Source organism: Amia ocellicauda, chromosome 21 (assembly GCF_036373705.1).
Source record: "Amia ocellicauda isolate fAmiCal2 chromosome 21, fAmiCal2.hap1, whole genome shotgun sequence".
Classification (NCBI taxonomy): domain Eukaryota; kingdom Metazoa; phylum Chordata; class Actinopteri; order Amiiformes; family Amiidae; genus Amia; species Amia ocellicauda.
This window is the reverse complement of record NC_089870.1, coordinates 18,911,570-18,930,311: the sequence shown is the minus strand read 5'-3', so window position 1 is coordinate 18,930,311 and position 18,742 is coordinate 18,911,570. Positions and strand designations below refer to the sequence as shown.

General features: G+C 39.6%; 2 protein-coding genes across 7 annotated transcripts in view; both read left to right on the top strand.

The window, feature by feature from the left end:
• Positions 1-6,357, top strand: part of ston2 (stonin 2) — a 29,512-nt gene extending 23,155 nt beyond the window's left edge. For all 5 annotated transcript variants that reach the window (XM_066694636.1, XM_066694637.1, XM_066694639.1 and 2 more), the window contains 2 exons: positions 957-1,159; positions 2,839-6,357. In XM_066694636.1, the coding sequence (XP_066550733.1) occupies positions 957-1,159; positions 2,839-2,922 (287 nt within the window). In that variant the 3' untranslated portion in view covers positions 2,923-6,357. The remainder of the gene's footprint in view (positions 1-956; positions 1,160-2,838) is intronic.
• Positions 6,358-7,287: 930 nt separating this feature from the next.
• On the top strand, positions 7,288-14,387 carry gtf2a1 (general transcription factor IIA, 1). 2 transcript variants are annotated; one of them, XM_066694642.1, is made up of 10 exons: positions 7,288-7,486; positions 9,774-9,875; positions 9,982-10,135; positions 10,355-10,419; positions 10,818-10,893; positions 11,084-11,217; positions 11,337-11,438; positions 11,564-11,845; positions 11,988-12,077; positions 12,477-14,387. In XM_066694642.1, the coding sequence occupies exons 1-10, from the start codon at positions 7,457-7,459 to the stop codon at positions 12,582-12,584; spliced, it is 1,143 nt and encodes a 380-aa protein (XP_066550739.1). In that variant the 5' UTR covers positions 7,288-7,456; the 3' UTR covers positions 12,585-14,387. The 2 variants fall into 2 exon arrangements, with proteins under 2 accessions (XP_066550739.1, XP_066550738.1); XM_066694641.1 differs by having other exon boundaries at positions 11,060-11,217.
• The last annotated feature ends 4,355 nt before the right edge of the window (positions 14,388-18,742 follow it).

Sequence of the window (18,742 nt, the reverse complement as noted above, 5' to 3'; positions counted from 1 at the left end):
TACAATTAAACCATTAGTCATTTCAACAATTACAATAATCGTGTCCTGTAAACATACCTGGATATGACTGTGAGGAAGTTTTGAGGAGTGCTTCTTTCCTAAGCTTATTTATTATTATTTTTTTAAGAAAGAGTAATGCTGGAGGATATTAAGTGATATTAAGGATCAGACTCTCTTACCCCAAATTATTTCTACCTCTTTGACACAAAGTTGTTGCTTCTTGTATCGCAGATTCCAAGTCGTAACTAATTGATAAATAAGTTTTGCCACAAATAAAACGTAAGGTACCTGTACACACTTCCCAACCAAGAGGGGCTGAAAAGTTTCCCCATCTGAGTTGGGGTCCTGACATTATAATTAAGAATATAAAAGTGTGTTCTTGCAGCACATGTAATGGAAGCAGTTTCTTGTTTTAATGGTCTCCGTGTTGGTATTTCTCCGTCAATGGCTAACTCTTAAGGGTTTTAAATAATGCATCGGCAGGGTTTCCTCTCTCGTGCTCCCTATTAATTCATCACAAAGCTGGGCTGTCATCATTCATTAGCTCACAAAATCACAGGCTTGCAAATCCTTTGTGACCCAATCATTTCCCCCTCAGCTAACAAAAGGGTATTTTTTATTTTATTTTTTTTCAAAATGTTCGTCAAAATAAAAGACTCTTTCTGGACGTCTCTTGATAAATTGTGATTGGTTACAAAAATCCACTTTGCCCAGCAGTCTTTGGAAGAATAACTAACACAAAGATCTGCAGTAATGAGGTTTACTCTTTAGTTTTCCTCTTCCCTAATCTCTTTGAATGCAAGTTGGAGTTTTCGATCTGTGAAGATGGTGTGGGCCAGGTTTCTCTTTCCACCGGTGAAGTTGATCCTCTCGGCGCTTCTCCCTTTCCAGCTGGTAAACGATCAAGGAGAGAGTCCGTGTGACTGAATGTGTGCCGTCTCTCTCTTGTCTCACAGCGTCGGGCCACCCTCACACCTTCTTCTGCCACCTGGAGCTGGGCTCCGACCGCGAGGTGCCCCCCACGTTCTCCCGGCACTTGGACATCGAGTTCGACATGCCGGCCGCCTCCGCTTCCAAAGCCACCGTGCGCTCCCTCTCGGTGGAGGACAAAGCGGACATCAAGAAATGGGTCACCTACAAGTCACACTACACTTACCAGGTAACCCCGTTTACAACTAATTCGTGTCTCCGAATTAGTGACTCACTCCATCATTCCCTGTCCACAAACACCGCCAGCAGATGTACTGCACATAGAGTGAATCTGTGACATACTGGATTAGTGTATTCTGGAATAAAACCTTTTCCTAAACTGTATCCACTCCAGAAGAAGCAGGTGTGATAAGGTATTCCCTTGTGAATCTGCTGTGTAAGGGAGTGAAAAGTGTGCCCCGCTTTTCTGCAGTGTGAGATACAAACACTGTTCAAACCTCCTGCAACAACTTAGTCATAGCTAGCAGTCAATAACTCATCTGAGTTACACATGGTGAGCAAATAATGTATTTTTAGAAGCAGGAGCAAACCTGGGATCATCTGAACTCCTAGTCTCAGTGGGAGTGGCAGCAGTACTGATAGTTAATTTTCTAGTTGCAGTTTCCATTATATCTCACTGTCTTACAAAAGTAAACTTAAATGTAACACACCCATGAACACACACATGTGAACACGGATGTTTACTGTACATAATCATTCAATAATGCAAGAGTGCAACTGCAGAAGCAAGGTATACTCTTTACTTGGTCAAAGAGACTGGGACATGGACAGTTCTCAGAATATTATGCATAAACAATTATATATTACTCATTCGAGCAATGCACACTGTATGTTTTGTTTGTAAACTTGAACGTAAAAAAACAGTTTTATACAGCCCTCAGAAAGTATTTTTGAATATATGTTTAAACAAAGAATGTGTCTGCAGTTTTGGGCAACATGGTTATTAAATGCAAAATGGGTTCAATGCCAACAGTAATGATTTATTTCACCACAGATGACATCACAGCTTACACTGCCCAGATGAATCGCTGACAGATATAAACACTGTTGTCAGCTCTATGAACTGAACATAGTTACTGTACTCGACCTGCCTATTGGTGCCGGCAGAGTATTGAATCACACACACTGGCCATTCGCGGGACTTCTTGTTATGAGAGGCCCGGGATCCCTTGTGCTGGAACTGGGACAGGTTTCTCAATGGGTCTTGGCAGCGCCGCGTGTTTACATACCTCGGCCTGTCGCCTAGCTTCTCCCTGAATACAGTGACCTCTCACATAAACGGGACCAAGGACTCAAATCAAATGATGGGAAAATAAAGTGATTCGCAATGGTCCCGGGGCCTCTGTGCGTGCGCGGCTCCCGTGAATAAATCTCCACTGTCTATTCAGAGACTGCCTGCTCTCCACCTTCTTCCTCTTGACATTCCTCTGCACTGAATGGGCTCTGCTCCTCTCAGTGGCCCGGTTCTTGCCAGAGCCGCCCGTAAACTCTAGGTGCTGCTTTGGCGCATTTGTTTTATTAATGGTTATAATCATCCTCCCTCCGACTTCTCAAAACAAATGTAAACGTGCTGAACTTTAAAGATGACATTATCCTCTGTGATGATGGGAAACCTTACAATTCTTCCATTGAACAATAACATTCTGTGAGAGGTTTAATTTAGTATGATCAACTCAAAAAATGTTTTAAAAGAATATGGAAATCAGTGAAAGCTTGGTCTTACTTGGTAGCTTGTGAGTGCCACCGTGTGGTTACAAAAAATAATCACGTTTATTGAACCATTTACCTCTGTAGATCGGGCTTCAGTCTGTGGCATCCCTGTCTCACTCTTCACTCTTGTGTTAATAGGTCGAAATGGATCAGAAACAAGATCCGGTTCAGCACACGAACGGCCAACAGACGGAGGAACCGAACGAGTGTCCGCAGCAGTGAAAACCGGAGAACATATTTATTCACAGGGAGGAGAAACTGCACTTTGGGGAGTTTAGTTAACACTGTTTCATTACTGTACTCAGCTGGAGTTTGGAAGATTAGAAATGTGCTTTATATGATCCTTTTTTAAAAATAGACAATGACCAGAGTAACCTTAATGGCCACTTTTTTTGAAAGAAATGTAGTAACTTATTAGCTGTACAATTCGATTGCCTAATTTAACAAAATTCAACACAGTGAGTGTCAAATTAAGCTTGTTGAAGGATGCCATAGGGTGACGCTCAGACGAACACTTGGGAGGTGTGCATTGTATGTAGTGAAAAGTAATGGATGAACTACTTAAGTTATATATATATATATATATATATATATATATATATATATATATATTAAGCAGTTGAAGACATGCACAGAAGACATTTACAGAAGTGCTTTCTACAGCAAATTAAATGGTTTTGTTTGGTCTGATTCTGTATGACTCAAGTGAATCACATAGACCTCGACTTTAAAGCGTAGATTCAGGGTAAGTTTAACAAATCATGAACTTGAATAGCAGGTTGTCTCATTCTGAACAACAAGAGAGACACAAAAGGTGCCTTCAGAACCATTCTAATACTTTAACTAGCTTTACAGACACAAGCAGAGCCTTCTGACTATAAGATGCCATTAACTCTAGCTTTTATCTGAGCTCTCTGTGAAAGACAACGTGTGGAAATGACACACTTAGCAGGTGTAGGATAAGGGGAAAGGAATATATGTTTTGATTGTTTATCTGTGCTAATTTAATATAATCACATATTCTTATTCATTCTGATAACGTGCTTCTGTTATAAACATGCATGACACCATTTACAGTCCTAGAAACATTTTCTTGTGTGTTTTTCAATATAGTTTCTCAATCATCATGTACAATACTTGGAATCAGTCTCTTTTTCACAGTTTTTTAAACATTTCTCTTTCAGTATCCAATCAGACATTACTCATGTTGTGAAATGACTTGTTTTTATAGCTTATATGTCAGGACTTAAATTATAGACTAGACTATAGACTGAATGTTTAATGTCAGATTGGGGACAAATCACAAATTGTTCAAGCAAAAAAACCAAAACATATTTAAGTGCTTAGTTATTTAACAGTTACATGTTATTACTGCAAAACTACCTTTTTGTCTTATTGTTTACATGAATCCGAAATTTAAGTTAACATTCCCTTCATTACCTCGATCACATAGAACTTAGTTTATGGGAGATTTTAATAAATTATGAATATGTCATACTACAGGAGGTTACATCACGAGGGAATTTTCTAATATTGTGCAAAAATTAAAACATAGGCTGGTTTAAAAAGACGAAAAGGTGTGAGTACAGAATAACAGAATAAAAATACTGTAAGAATATCTGTTAGTATAGATTTCCTTTTTGTTTCTGCACTACCTGTTGATTTCAGATGTCAGTTCTTCAGTACTGCACTGCAAGTCAGAAAATCGTATAATAACATCTGAAAAGGGAAGAAAACAATCTGGCAGTTTCTGTGCAGTGTTACTCTTCTCACCTACTGAGAGATGTGTGTATAGAGGGAGAACAGAAAGTTATCTGCTGAGTTTCAGAGAAGAAAACAAATGTGGAGGTAAAAAGAAGACACCAAGAATAGCCAATGTTTTCCATTTTGAGGGACTGATTTTAATGTAGCAAGCAACAGACAGTGAGCCAGTTTCACTCTGCTAGATTGGAGATGTTTATGTGGCTTATAAATGTCTCATAACATTCATAACGTGGTGCCTTCTTGATAAACAGAATTACGAGAGCAACTGTATTAGGTGTGTTTAAGTTTCTCAGATTGAAATTGTTTTAAAATGTTTTAATCCAAGTATTTCACAGTGCTCTTTAAGGCAATTTTTTATGCTTCAACTTTAATTTAGATAAAATCAACGTATTAGGATTTTAATCCTCTCAATTATTTTTATAGGTGCTTTGGGCATATCCTATGCTTAGTAAACTACTAACAGGGCCAGTGTGCATAAAAAGAGAAAATGTACAACACTCTTAGAAAACTGTAAGTAAAAATGCCAAGGATACTATATCTGAGCTATTATTTTAAATGTAGGTCTTCAGAACACATCATTAAACCAAGATTGTAGAACTCATTGCACTATAAATGTTTTATTCTTGTCTTTGCTTTTAAGATAAACAAATTAATAGATCAGTTCAAGACTTTGACCTTTTATCAAAGTGATTTGAATTGTAGGAATCATATCTTGACTACATCCAAGAAATCCAGAAATACGTTCAAGAAGCTTAACGATTTTATATAAAATAGCTAACCAATGTAAGAATTTAGAATAAGTCTGACGTAAGCTGATTCTACACCACAGCAAAGGTACTTTACAATTCATCTATATATCTAGGTCTTATCAAGTTTACAAATAGGTGTAGATATCATCTTGCCATTTTCTCAATCCCTTCACTGAAAGCTTTAAGTGGATCGCTAGTGTACTGTTTCCAAAGGCTAAAATGCTTTGCATAGGAAAGCATAGGCCAAGTGGTTCCCAACAGAACTTCAGCTATTTTTGATCTACTCAGAAAGCTCAAGTGAATTGGAAAAGGAGCGTTAGATAGGCACTGAGTTGTTTCCCCATTCTGTGTATTTTTAGCATTTGACTTTTAAAAACACAATAGAGACAAATCATTTAATAGGTATACAGCAAATGAGTGTAAAGTACAAGTATCTTGCAAGACTCCAGGTCCTGACAGTGACAGATTTTAGCTTTTGTGCATTAATACGAAACCATGAAAAGGGACTTCCCTGTCCATGCTGTAAAATGATTTGTTGGCCTTAAATGAAGGGATCAGTACTGTAATAGTTTAAAAAGACTCATGCATTTGACTGTTTTTATCCTTTAAAACTATACAATATGCTTTATATGTCAGTCTCTGCAGACCACACCTATTTTAATCACCTGCCAAAAGAACTGCCACTGTTTTTGTATTCAAAACACTAGTTTTAGAGGCTCACTCAAACAGTATTTTTTTTTTAAATGGCGGTAGGGGTTAAAATGTACACTAAAAGGCCATTTACTATTTTGTACTGGTGCAAGTAGGTTGGGATGCCATGCTTGTCGCCTGGGAGTACTGGATTTTGCATTGTTTACTTGCATTCTCTCAGCCTTCAAACAATTCAGCTAATTTAGTTTTTTTTCTATATCAGCTGTTGAATTAAATTATTGTGCACTTGTTTACAGTGAAACTGGAATGAACATGCATGTAGAATGTGTACTTTAAAAAAATCCTGCTGTTGCTTCTTTTGTACATCGAAGATGAAATAAAGTTGTTGCTTTAGTTTCATATGCTTTGTGTTAGCGCTGTTTATTGTGTATCTGTTTTTTCCCCCACCATGTTTAACAATGAAGTGCAGTAAATAAATGATGGATTTGTTCTATTTGGAATCACCAGTTATTTATCATCTCTGCACACTTGTCAATATTAGAATGAAACATGTAGTTGAATGCATACACACCCTTTATTTGAAAGCTGTGATTTTATATCACATATCTGCTGTGATGTCTGTGGTGCACAACTGAGGTGTACAGGCAAATATGGCAAATTAATGCATTCATTTACCTTTTCCACTGAATAACATTCATTTTGTGACGCTATCTGGTCACTCTTAGAACAAGCACGCCATCTAGTGGGTAGATTAATAAAAATAAAAATAATGTTAAATAATTGCACGCACACACTTAACCGAAACGTTTTAATAAGAGCATTGCGTTTAACAGTTCAAGACCTAGATTTCTGCTCCCAGACATTGATCGCATTACAAATAGTGTTTTCCTTTTTCACATCGATCCAGACTGAAAACATGCATGACGTCACAGAGCACTTCGCTCCACCAGCACCCCCAACTACTGTAATCGATCACATCTACCCGTGTCTTTCATTACAAAAAGTATTCATTTTAATACAACCGTACAGTGCATTTTCTTTACAATTTATTTAATATGCACCACAACCCAGATTAAACCCGGTTTTTGTTTATAATACTGAAACATAATGCATATTAATAAAAATAAATGCTTCATTATTGTAACCACAGAAAGCAATGACAACTTTGTGAACTGAATTTCAAAAATACAACGTACAAGTCTGTTATATATCTCTACTGACGTTTCAAAAATAATTTCCCATGAGGCCCCGGCCAGTCCCCGTATGTGGAAATCCCGCGGCCTGACGTCACCCCGCCCGAACCCTCGCGAGAGCGGCGGCGCTGACCGGGGCTGTGTTTCGCGCACTCGCAGCTCCATCGCTCGGTATATAAAGGAGGGCGACGGCGAGCGGAGGACGGCTGGACGGCGCAGCCCTGGGGACTAGGAAAGAGAGCCAAAAGAGCGGATAGTATTTTAATTACCTTGTTTTACTGCATTTCTTTTTAGCGGGGGGTTATTTTAAAAATCTCGGAACTAGCCTGTTTTAGCCGTCTGTTGCGTGTTTTTTGTTTTTAAAAGCAGTTGTGCTGTCACACACACCCCGCTTGTATAATGGCGAGCTCGGCTAACTCGAACCCAGTGGTAAGGACCGATGTATGCACAGCGTCAGTCAGGCAGATCATGACGCCGGTTGAATGATCTCTATCCTGCTGACTGCATTTGATTTGTGCCAACACGCACCAGGGCAGCATAGGGCATCATCCACGGGCAGGGCAGTTACATAAAATGGGGGGTGAACAAGGGAAAAAGAAAAGATACAACACCAGCAGCTGTAACTTTGTATCGAAACCAAGATTCCAGCCTCCATTGTGGCGCTACGTGTAGGCACTGGGCTGCTTTGGGGTTTTAGAAACCCGTTTTAAAGGCATTTGTGCCCTTCTGCTTCTTGTAGCGGGGGTTTAGCATCTCTTCTGTCTTATTTTTACACATGAACAAGGTAGGACGTGGTTTCGAAAGAACAGCACCTGGTTTAATAGCAATAATGGCTGCTCACGCTGCATTTTGAGTCCATTAACAGGATCTCGAAGTGCAACATTTGAAAAGCTCTGGATTGAGGTTGAGCTGATTTGGCAAGTCGCGCTTTTCGCTATACTGTTGCTCATTAATGTAATTTTTCCAGTTGGAAAGCACCTTCCTTTTCTGTCTGTTTTTATTTTGTATTGGTTATATATCCATCCTTGGCAGTCATTCCGTGCTTTTGCTTTTACTACCATCATGCTCTGGTACATTCAATTTTTTTAAATAATAATTAACCCCCCCTTTTTCTTTTTAACTAAACAAACCAAAGTCTATATTTTCATTGCATTTCACTGATTTGGACCTCTGGGCCCCATTTAGATTTGAATCCATGCCCCAGCGATGTGTGTTTATACAAATGTAGACGTATATATCTATAACTCCATATATGTTGTACACGGAGATGAGTGCCAGCGAGCGGAGGAGCGTCCTGCTTTAATGGCGTCCCTTCCTCCTCCTCCTCCTCCTCTCTCTCTCTCTCTCTCAGCCAGTCTGATCCTCCGCCTTTTCTGTGCCTTTATATAGAGCCATAGCCGCTCTCTAATATAGACTGCCAGGGATGGGAAGGTGCTATGCGCTGCTACGTCACAGGCCCTCCATATAAACACCAGATTGGGCTTTAAATAGAGCGCAGACAGGCCGGCGGGGAGGTGCGGGAAGGTTTCCCAGCTGCAGCAACCATTTTGAGCGACTTGGCTGGAGTAGAGTCGAGCACGCTTTTTCAGCTGGGCTGGTGATCTTGGTGCATGTTCAATTTAATGCAGTTTTAATCTGCCTGAGATCACGCACCTAGCTTAGAAAGTGTGCATGATTTGTTTTTTTTATATTGCAACACCGATGGGGCGTATGTGTGGGGGACACAAGCAGGTGCAGGGGTATTTATAGACTCCTTGGTGCTGACCTACATGGTTAGACTCGTTTTCCTATTTCCTGGAGAGACTCCTTGTAGATGGGTACAGGTTTAGGCATTGCTTCTCTTTTATAGTGTATAAAAACCACAATGCCATTTATAAACAACTACAGGGTTTGTCTAACGTACAAATATAATACATTAAACACACTACAGAGGTGTGCATGTACTTTCTTTGTCAGATTGTGATTTATAAAGACCATGTACATAATTTAAAATCTGTTGACTATATACCCATACTGTATTTGGTATATTATATACCTAGATACTTTGAGAGACTTTTGTTTGTTTGTTTTTTAAACCAATATTTCTGCCTGAGTTTGGACACCACACCAGTTTACCGTGGAGCTATACAAAGCCCTGTTTGACCTTTTCTTGTGTGTATTATATTGTGAACAACCCTTTAACAATCTTGTATGTGCAGTAACCCCTGCAGAATGCTTAAAATAAAAAACATTAAAAGAAAGTTGAAGGGAATTCTGTGTAGGCTATATAAGAAAGCAATGCCTTTGACTGGATTTTAAAATGATCAAATCGGGAGAGAAGGGGCCAGGAAGTCAATCAATAACTCTGTGCTTGGCCAAGATGGATTAGATTCCCCTTTGTGCAGATCTAAGCTTAAGAGGCCCTTGAGTATTTAGTACTGGTGGGTTTCACAGAACTTGATTAGCACTAGTCTGCTCCTACTCTACATAAAATAACATTGGGTGGTCCTCGACTAGTGTTCATTTGGGCCTGAGAAGCCAGCACTTTGACTTGAATATGGATGAGTGTTAAGCCAAGCAGAGCTGTGATCATAAGCAGGGAGGGCATTAAAACAACAGAGTAAAAGATCAAAATCAAACCATATCTTCCTTGTTCACGGACCTTTTCCTTTCCACATACGTGTACCGTGTTTTTTGTGTGTGAGCCACTAACGTAGGTTTTTGTGTTTGCCGTCAGCCTAAACTGTACAAATCTGTAATAGAAGATGTGATCAATGATGTCAGAGAGCTATTCCTGGATGAAGGAGTGGACGAGCAAGTTCTCATGGAACTGCGGACGGTAAGAACACTCAACTCCTCTTTTGCTTGATTTTGACATTTTTTTTTATTAAAACAGATTTTTTTTGTGTGTGTGTAATAAAACCACATTTTGAAATGCTCCACAGCTATGGGAGAGTAAATTGATGCAGTCGAAAGCAGTGGAGGGCTTTAACTCCGATGAGCAGGCCCAGCTCTTGCAGGCCCAGCAACAACAGCAGCAGCAGCAGCAGGCCCAGCAGCAGGCCCAGCAGCAGGTCATTCTCCCCCCAGCCCAGCAAGGTGAGGAACCTTCAGGCATCGGGGAGTGGGCCAGATAGAGACCCGCTCGTTCTGTTGTTTTCTTTAAACCCCCCCCATAGAAACGGGGCTCTTGTGTGTAGCTAATGCCAATCAGGAAAACCTTGGTACCACGTTCTCAAATAAGTGCCGACCCCTACATCCGTCCCAAGTATTTGTTAGATTTGGTTGATTATTTAATGTTTTGTCTCTTATTTGTAGCTCCCCAACAGCAAGTTATCGTCCAAGACTCGAAGATATTACAACACATGAACGCCACAGGAATGGTAAGAGACATGTTGGTTGACTATACGGACAGCTTCCATAGTCAGGGTCCACAATTTCAATTTGCACCTCAGACATTTCTTCTGTCAGCGAGACTGCGTGACTCTGAGGAGAACAGCTGCAGAACAGCTGTGGAGCAGAAGTTCTGGCTCAAATCACTGTTTTGGAGCTTAGCGTTTCACACCGCACTGCGGAGAGCAGGTCCAGCTGGAACCGGCGTCGGGTCCCGCTCATTTCCAGACAGTTGTCAGTGTCCTGAATGAGTCAAAGAGGATGCTGGTCCTCTCTGCAGATGTGTGGGATGCTTCAGTTAGTTTTCAGTGCAGATGTGTTTAAAGGGGATTGTGTTCTTTCGATTCTTTGTGTCTCTAAGTAATCTTTCCTCTGCTTCTCCCTCCAGAGTGCAGCCGCCACCGCTGCGACCTTGGCCTTGCCTACAGGTGTCAGTCCATACCAGCAGCTGATCACAAATCAAGGTAGTGTTCTGCTTATGTGCATTTAAAGACCAATCCCCACACCCCACACTATTATATCTGTAATTATTATAGTTGTTGTAAGTCTTGTATATCAATTATGCAGTGTGTTAATGTTCACATGTAAACGAGGGCCCCGTGCATAACTTTGTGACTAGCTCTACACCAGAACCTTTTTATATTTTCTCCAAAGGCCAAATCCTGCAAGTGGTGCGCGCGCCCAACGGGGCCCAGTACATCATCCAGCCCCAGCAGCAGGTGGTGCTGCAGCAGCAGGTCCTGCCCCAGATGCAGCCGGGCGGCGTACAGGCCCCGGTAATCCAGCAGGTGAGGGCCACCGGCACACGGCTCCTCCCTCCCGGTGATGCTCGGTGTGTGGAAAGTGTGGCTCTCGTTCGTGTCCCCGTGGGAGTTTAAGTGGCTGTGCATTCTCTGTCCTTCCGCAGGTTCTGACTCCCCTGCAGGGCGGGATCCCGCAGCAGACAGGCGTCATCATTCAACCGCAGCAGATCGTCATCTCTGGGAATAAGGTCCCCCAGAACCCCCAGGTAAGTTCTGCGGTCTGAGAGGGACGCAGGCCAAGCGATGCCTGTGTCGCTCGGCCTCATTTATACGTTGCGGTTGATTTATGTATTTCAAGTGAGACTCAAACACAACGCTGGTGCCGTTGCAGGTCTTGCAAGCGGCCATGGCTGCACAGGCAGGGCAGGGAGCGGTGCAGGTGCAGCAGCAGCAGCAGCAACAGCAGCAGCAGCAGCAACAGCAGCAGCAGCAACAGCAGCAGCAGCAACAGCAGCAGCAGCAGCAGCAGCAGCAGCAGCCTCCCATGATGCTCCAGGTGGATGGCGCAGGAGACACGTCCTCTGAGGAGGACGAGGAAGAGGAGGACGAGTACGACGAAGACGAGGAGGAGGACAAGGACAAAGACGGTGGAGATGATGGCCAAGTTGAAGAAGTTAGTGTATTTTAAACTTAGTTATGTGTGTGTGTGTGTGTGTGTGTGTAATCACTTTAAGTTAACACAGTAATATAGTGTGCGCGTGTCTGTGTGGTCAAATGTCTTGAGTATTTACGGAGTCTCGCCTCCCCCACTACAGGAGCCTCTGAACAGCGGGGATGACGTGAGCGACGAGGAAGGACAGGAGCTGTTCGACACTGAGAACGTGGTCGTGTGCCAGTACGACAAGGTAAACGCTGCCAAATCGGCTGAACCAGAAAACATCCCTTACAGTGAGCGCAGATCCACATTTTACCACGTGACCCATAAGGTCCAGCCAGCCTTCAACCAACCTCATAGTCTTGTCTGCTTTTTTGTACATCCGTTGCATGCTTTTGGGATTCCTCCTCTCTCCCACTCCTGCATGCTGTATTTTATGGCTGACCTCAGTGGTTTACCCAGAGCAGCTTTGCCTCCCAGTGGCGTCCCTTTGACAGAGTGCAGCTCCACTGGAGTGCCGACTGTGTGGCTGCACTGTTGTCGTGTGTGTGTATATAATCTCAAACGCCAGCTCGGTCGAGGTTTTTCTAGACCTCTGAGCGGTGCACGTGTTCCTAGTCTGACCCTTAATTGCCTGTATTTATTTTAGATCCACCGGAGTAAGAACAAATGGAAATTCCACCTCAAAGATGGAATCATGAACCTTAACGGAAGAGATTACGTGTTTTCTAAAGCCATCGGGGACGCGGAGTGGTAAAAATGACTATTTTGTAAAATAATGCAAGACACATCAAGACGTGGACTATATGCACTTTGGCTGATAAACGGGGGAATACGAGTAGGAGAAAAACCAACATCAACAACAAAGAAAACCGATCTACTGGAAGTGTTAATAGCAACACTATGGTATACGAACAAGCCTCCCTCTTTATACAGCTTAAGTGTGATGTCAGTTTGTATATTTATAACTTAATATTGCTGTTGACTGGTTTAAAACGACTGGAGTCTGGAACTTTCCTCCCCGCCCCCCCATCCCCTTTTTAACAGATGCATACACAGAACTAAAGTCACATTTCAGGGAATCTGTTCGTTTACATCGGTAGTCCAGTTAGAAGTATGTTTTCTTGCCAATAAACCTATTTTCATCCCGTATCGGAGTTGAAACCTCGGTAAATTGCAGACAACCTGTGTTTAGTTACCGTGGTTTTCGGTGTAGGTACCTGTTAAATTTGACACTAAGCTTCCAAAACCTACTGGGACTAGAAACGAAAAACGGTCATGTGAGATATCCGGTCTTGGATATTCGATTGACAAAGACTTGTCTTGTGAAGTGTTGTTGCCAGATGCAAGGTATGTTTGTCTCCATCTGTTTGTTTTCCACATGGATTGTTTGTGACATCCTAATTATCTTAAAACCGCCACAGAAAAATCGCCACTGGCTTACATTTTTAGATTGTCGTTTTAACCTTTGTCTACTAGGGTCCGTACCGTACTTTTAGCAGCCAGGTCCTTTGCACTGTCCGTATTGAGTTCGGCTTTTGTGTTTGCGATGTCCAGTCGGCGGGAGCGTGGTAAATCCGCACGGGTTTAATTTTTTCAATTTGTTGTCTGTCCGCGAAACGCCGTCACTAATGAGCCAGGGCCGCCTATTAGTCGAATGATGGTCGTGTTATCAGCTGTACGTTTTTATACAGTGCAGTAAAATGTAGTTTATTTTTTAATTTATTCCTGTAAAGTTCGAACAATGGGAAATTGGAGCTGGTTAATTTGTGAACAACAAGAAAAAAAAAAAAAAAAAACACCCACCAAACTGTGCTCTTATTACAATACAAGTGTTCCTTTTAAGATACGTTTCTTCTGTGCGTCACACGTTCAACCCTTCAGTGTCCTCTCGGTATCGAACTTGAATTTTAACCGTGGGTTCTCCCTGTTTTCAGTACACCTTTTCATTTCACTTGGAAACGTAATATTTGAACTTGAATTTGTTTCTCTCTGTAGTGGCTTACGTGTTTAAGCAGTATTGCATCGTTTGATAACATTAAAGGGTATGTAATGATGTTTTTATTTTATTTTTTAAATCTCCACACATCTTGGTTGTGTCAAAGCCTTTCAAGTTTAACAAGATATTGATCTGAAGATTGTCCTTGAACATACTGTGTCAATGCCTGATATACACAATATTTCAAAATGGAGTCAAGTCACCTGTCAATTGACCCAGACGATGCTGAAAAAAGCAATCCAACAATTAGTACATTTGTTAACGGCGCCTAGATACTGTACTTTGTCTGAAATGTACTGCTGTTGAAAGAAGTCAAAAGGCAAAATAGCTTGGAAATTTCTCATGTATTAAAATGTGAACGTCTCCACAACATGGAAGTCCTTTCTTTGTGTAGGTTTAATTAAAAATGGAGTTTGTCAAGGTCGTACCTTTTTGTTGTTTGTGCCTTTCAATTTATTTCAGCATTCAGGTATCGCATTCATCCAAACTAGGGAAGAGATGTCTTGAACATTGTGTATGTCGGCTTCTTTCATTCAAATAAAACCTGTTTTCTACTGTTAATCTACCATCTGTTTCAACTGCTGTTGTACATACTGTATGTGTAAGAGGGAAATCTATTTATTACGTTTGTATAATTCATTCTATACTGTTTTCGAAAATCAAGGTCGCTCTTTGTAATTTACACTGATCTGTTTAAAGGCCACGCTTTGAATACAATTAGAGAACTTAGTATTTTGTTGTACTAAGACCTATTTTGAGTTACCTAAATATTTTTGCCTTTGCTAAACTTTTAATTAAAAGTATTAATAAAATGATATGTAGTCTGTGACCTCATTAGCAAAAGTTGCCTCTAAATATGGGCCCAGGAAACGATGTCAAGGAGGCAAAGTATGGATGTGTGTCAGGCAGTTGTGCACGATGTTAAGACAATGTGATATATATATATATTTTTTTTTAACAGTGCTATCTTCATACAGAGGGCAAACCTTGAATATTAACGCATTATTAAAATTCCAATATTTGACTGTTTGAACCAGCAGAGGGCGGCCATCTTCTCTTGTTTACCTTTTCCAGAAATTGTCAAATCAACACTTACACTGATGCACATTATTTTAAAATCGATGACAGACCTTCCTCATGGGGGTGGTAGAATTCCACTCTTTTCGGTTAGAACAGGTTTTTAATTTGTTAGGAATCTTTTTGTTGTAATTTGGATTTAATTCTCTCTCTCTCTCTCTCTCTCTCTCTCTCTCTTTATCTTTCTCTCTCTGACTGTGTACTTCTGTTTGCCAGGTTCTCCTATTGACACTTTCAGTCTTTTTTTTTTAATTCAGTCTCCGCTCTCTTTAAAAGAAGATGCATTTTGCTTTAAAACAAGTGGTTGAATGTTCTCATGGGAACGTCACATTCCTGTAGAGGTTTAGCACATCTGCTGTATCAGACGGCCCGGTTTGATTCAGTAAACTCCTTGTTGTTCCGGATTCATTCTGTATGACGGGATTGATACATTCCGGCTTAATTTAGTTTTCCACATCGGACGGGATAGCCAAAACAACAGAGGGGACGGGCTGCAGAATGTACCCAACAAGTCGAGTGTGTTCTTGGCAGTCTGAGTTGTCCTTTTTTGTTTTCTTTTCTTGTTCTGATAATCATGAGATAATAGCAGAGAAGTATGATAAGAGTTAAGCCAAGGATATGTTATGTAAGAGATCTGGGGACACCATGAAAAATGATAGACCGTGCCACACAGTGCCATCTGGAGAGTGAATTCTTGAGCCGGGTTCATCTTTCAGCAGGATATTGGTTATAATTGATACTTGTCTGCAGTAAAAGATGTCAGCACCATCTTTTGGTAGTATTCTTATAAAGCAGTCTTTTAAATGAATGACTATGAGATGGGAATGTTTTAACAGGAAAACCTACCCTGGACACTTCAGAGCTCAAGATGGCGAATACGAGTTTTCATTTTAGACCACTTTGGCACCAAAAGCAGTTCAAGCAAAATGGAGAGAGAGAAACAACACCGCAGTGATATTTTACAGAGGAGCGATTAAACCCCCCCGAACACAACTGTTTTTACTGACATGATTTCAAAATATATGGGTGAACTATGCATTGAACAAGTCAGGAAAAAAAATTTGGTAGCAAATTGTATGATTCAATATTTAATTTTTTTTTCGTATATACATCTTATGTACATGTCATTCTTGTAGATTACATAGTTTTAAATGTCACCTCATTTCTTACAGTTCAGTTTAGTCACTTTAGCTTTGAATTATTGTCCTTTTAGTTATTTAAGCTGCAAATAAATGCTTTATTTTGTGCTTTCCTATAGCTATAAAATTGTCTTAAATTAAGGATGGATAAATCGAATGATATATGTGTACTTCTATCTTCTGCTATACAATCATAACCATTCATTATAATTAACTTTAGGGATATATATGATGGGAAGATTTAAACCCTTTGCAGTCGTGACGTGGAAAAGAAACTGTCGATCGAAGTAAGTGGAAACATCTTGGGAATATAGGTTGATGATATAAATATATGACAAGAAGTTAATGTACAAGTTTTTGGTAACATATTCCAAGTGTAGAATTTAACATTGAAATGCACTGGGTTACATTTTTACAATTTTATATATTCTCTCAAAATGGTATAATATTTTCCGTATTCAATTGTTACCGTTTTATAATTTCTTCTAAAAGAAAAATTAAAAAACAAGTCCTCCTGCCTTGTATCTGCTGCTAGATGTTTGAAACATGTTTGCTTATGTTAGTTTCTTTGAGCCAAAATGTGCAATGAAAGAAAACCTTTTTCTACTTTAAAGAAATTGCTTCAGTCTGGTCCAGTTGCTCTTGAGAATGAAATGCCACAGAAGTGGATTGTGTATATGTGAGGTACTCAGTCATACATCTGAGCTTTTATTTTTGGCCTTGCTGGACAATGTTACTCTCTACAATTAACATTATTCTGATTTTTAAATGTAATTTGTGGAAATACATTAACAATAGGAGTCTTTTAGCGAATAATTAAACACTGATAGGGAATGGAAGATGGAAAATTGACAGTCAAAGTTAGTTACTCAACATGATCTTACCTGATTGAAACAATGGGTAATTTACTGCAAAAATATATATATTTAAGAAATTACAACAAATTTTGAGAGGAGCTGATAACTTTCTAGTTGAATAACTTAATATACAACAGTAACAGATTGTCAATTCAAATCCACATTCAAAAACTCATGAATCTTTAGATTATTACAAGTTATAGGCATAGTTTAGAATTCTAAGCTTTTTTCAGTTTTTCACTTTTTTGCTGAGCATATAATTGTGGGGGATTTGGAGGGGTTCTGTGAAATCCTGTGAATTGCAGGAATGTGTCCGACCATCGGTGTTTTGATTAGTTAAAAATTGGTTTTGTAAGGTAGAGCCATCTTTGAGGATTGAGTCTCATTAGTTTCCATACAAAACAGCAGGTTCGCATATTTCTTTTAAAAATGGCCATCAGCTGTACAAACTATTTAATTCCAAAATAATGTTTTGTTAATACTCATTAATATCAGACACACATTTTAATGAATGTAAATTGCTACTGATCAAAATGTTGCTATTCGGTGACTGAATGTGTTTTAGGGGAGAGAGCCTGGAGGCATTTTTCATAGTTTTTAGTTTGAATCACATCTACCCAAGATGTGGAGCAGCCATCTTGGGAAAGTAGAAGAAAGGCTACAGAGGCCATCTTGACGGGGGGTTTTATAAACCTGAGTCACCTTACTATTGACATGGGGAGGGGGTCAAAATTGTTTGCAGTGTTGTTCCCTTTGCTTATGGTTTTGGGTTTGAATTGAATATCACTTTTTGTTATAAGTTTATTTTGAAACCTATTTTTGGTAACGTGTTTTGGGGTTATATGTTTTTTTTTTTTACTGTTACTTCTATTTTTGAATGGTTGGATCTAGGGGGTGGGGCTAAGTGGCCAAAAGTATAAAAGCTGATTCAAGGACCTCAGTAGGAGAGCCTGGTAGAGATTAACACCTGTCTGTTGTAATTACTTAGTGTGTTGCAGTGACTACACTGGTTTTGTTCTGGATCTTTGAGAAGACGATAAATGTTCTGGTTTTGAAGCCTTGCTGCCCTTGTTCTTGTGTGTCTGACTTTGGGACCACCACAATAACCATTAATTAAACTGACAAATTGTGAGTCCTTTTTATATATTGTTTTGTACAGTGGACATTAGTCACAAACTTGAATCTCCTGAAATATAATGACATCATCGTTATTTTCCAGGAAGAAAATAGTATCTTGGAAAGTATTATTTTAATTGTAATTTAAAAAAACAAACAAACAAATAAACAAAGGATGAAACACAAGGAGAGAATATAAAGTGACTTGATATAAATTTGGGACTTGAATGGCAGTGGATGAAAAACGAAAATAAACTCGGACTTGGGGGACTAAAAGCCAAATTGGCTTCATTGTGTGATGTCAGCCAAGAAATATTAAAAGGTTTGGTTAATTTTTGTGCACTGTGATGAGATTTAATTGGTTGACTGAAAAGTACATCAACATTGAAAATATTCCAGTAGTTCATTACAAACAAAACAAATTAACATGACATTTGAAAGCACTTCTATTACACAAATTTAAATACATTTTGTTTTATATTTAAGTAATATTACTTTGATACAAAAAATACCTTGATATGTTTTATTTGATACAATTAATATATATTCAGAAGTATAACAACTCATATCCAGTTTAAATACAATGGTTTTGTTGGGATTATAAATTGTACTGGAATGAATAAATGTTATTCTCTCTCTCTTTCTCATATATATATATATATATATATATATATATCTAATCTCTCTAATATATATATGACATTTTTATATATATATATATATATAT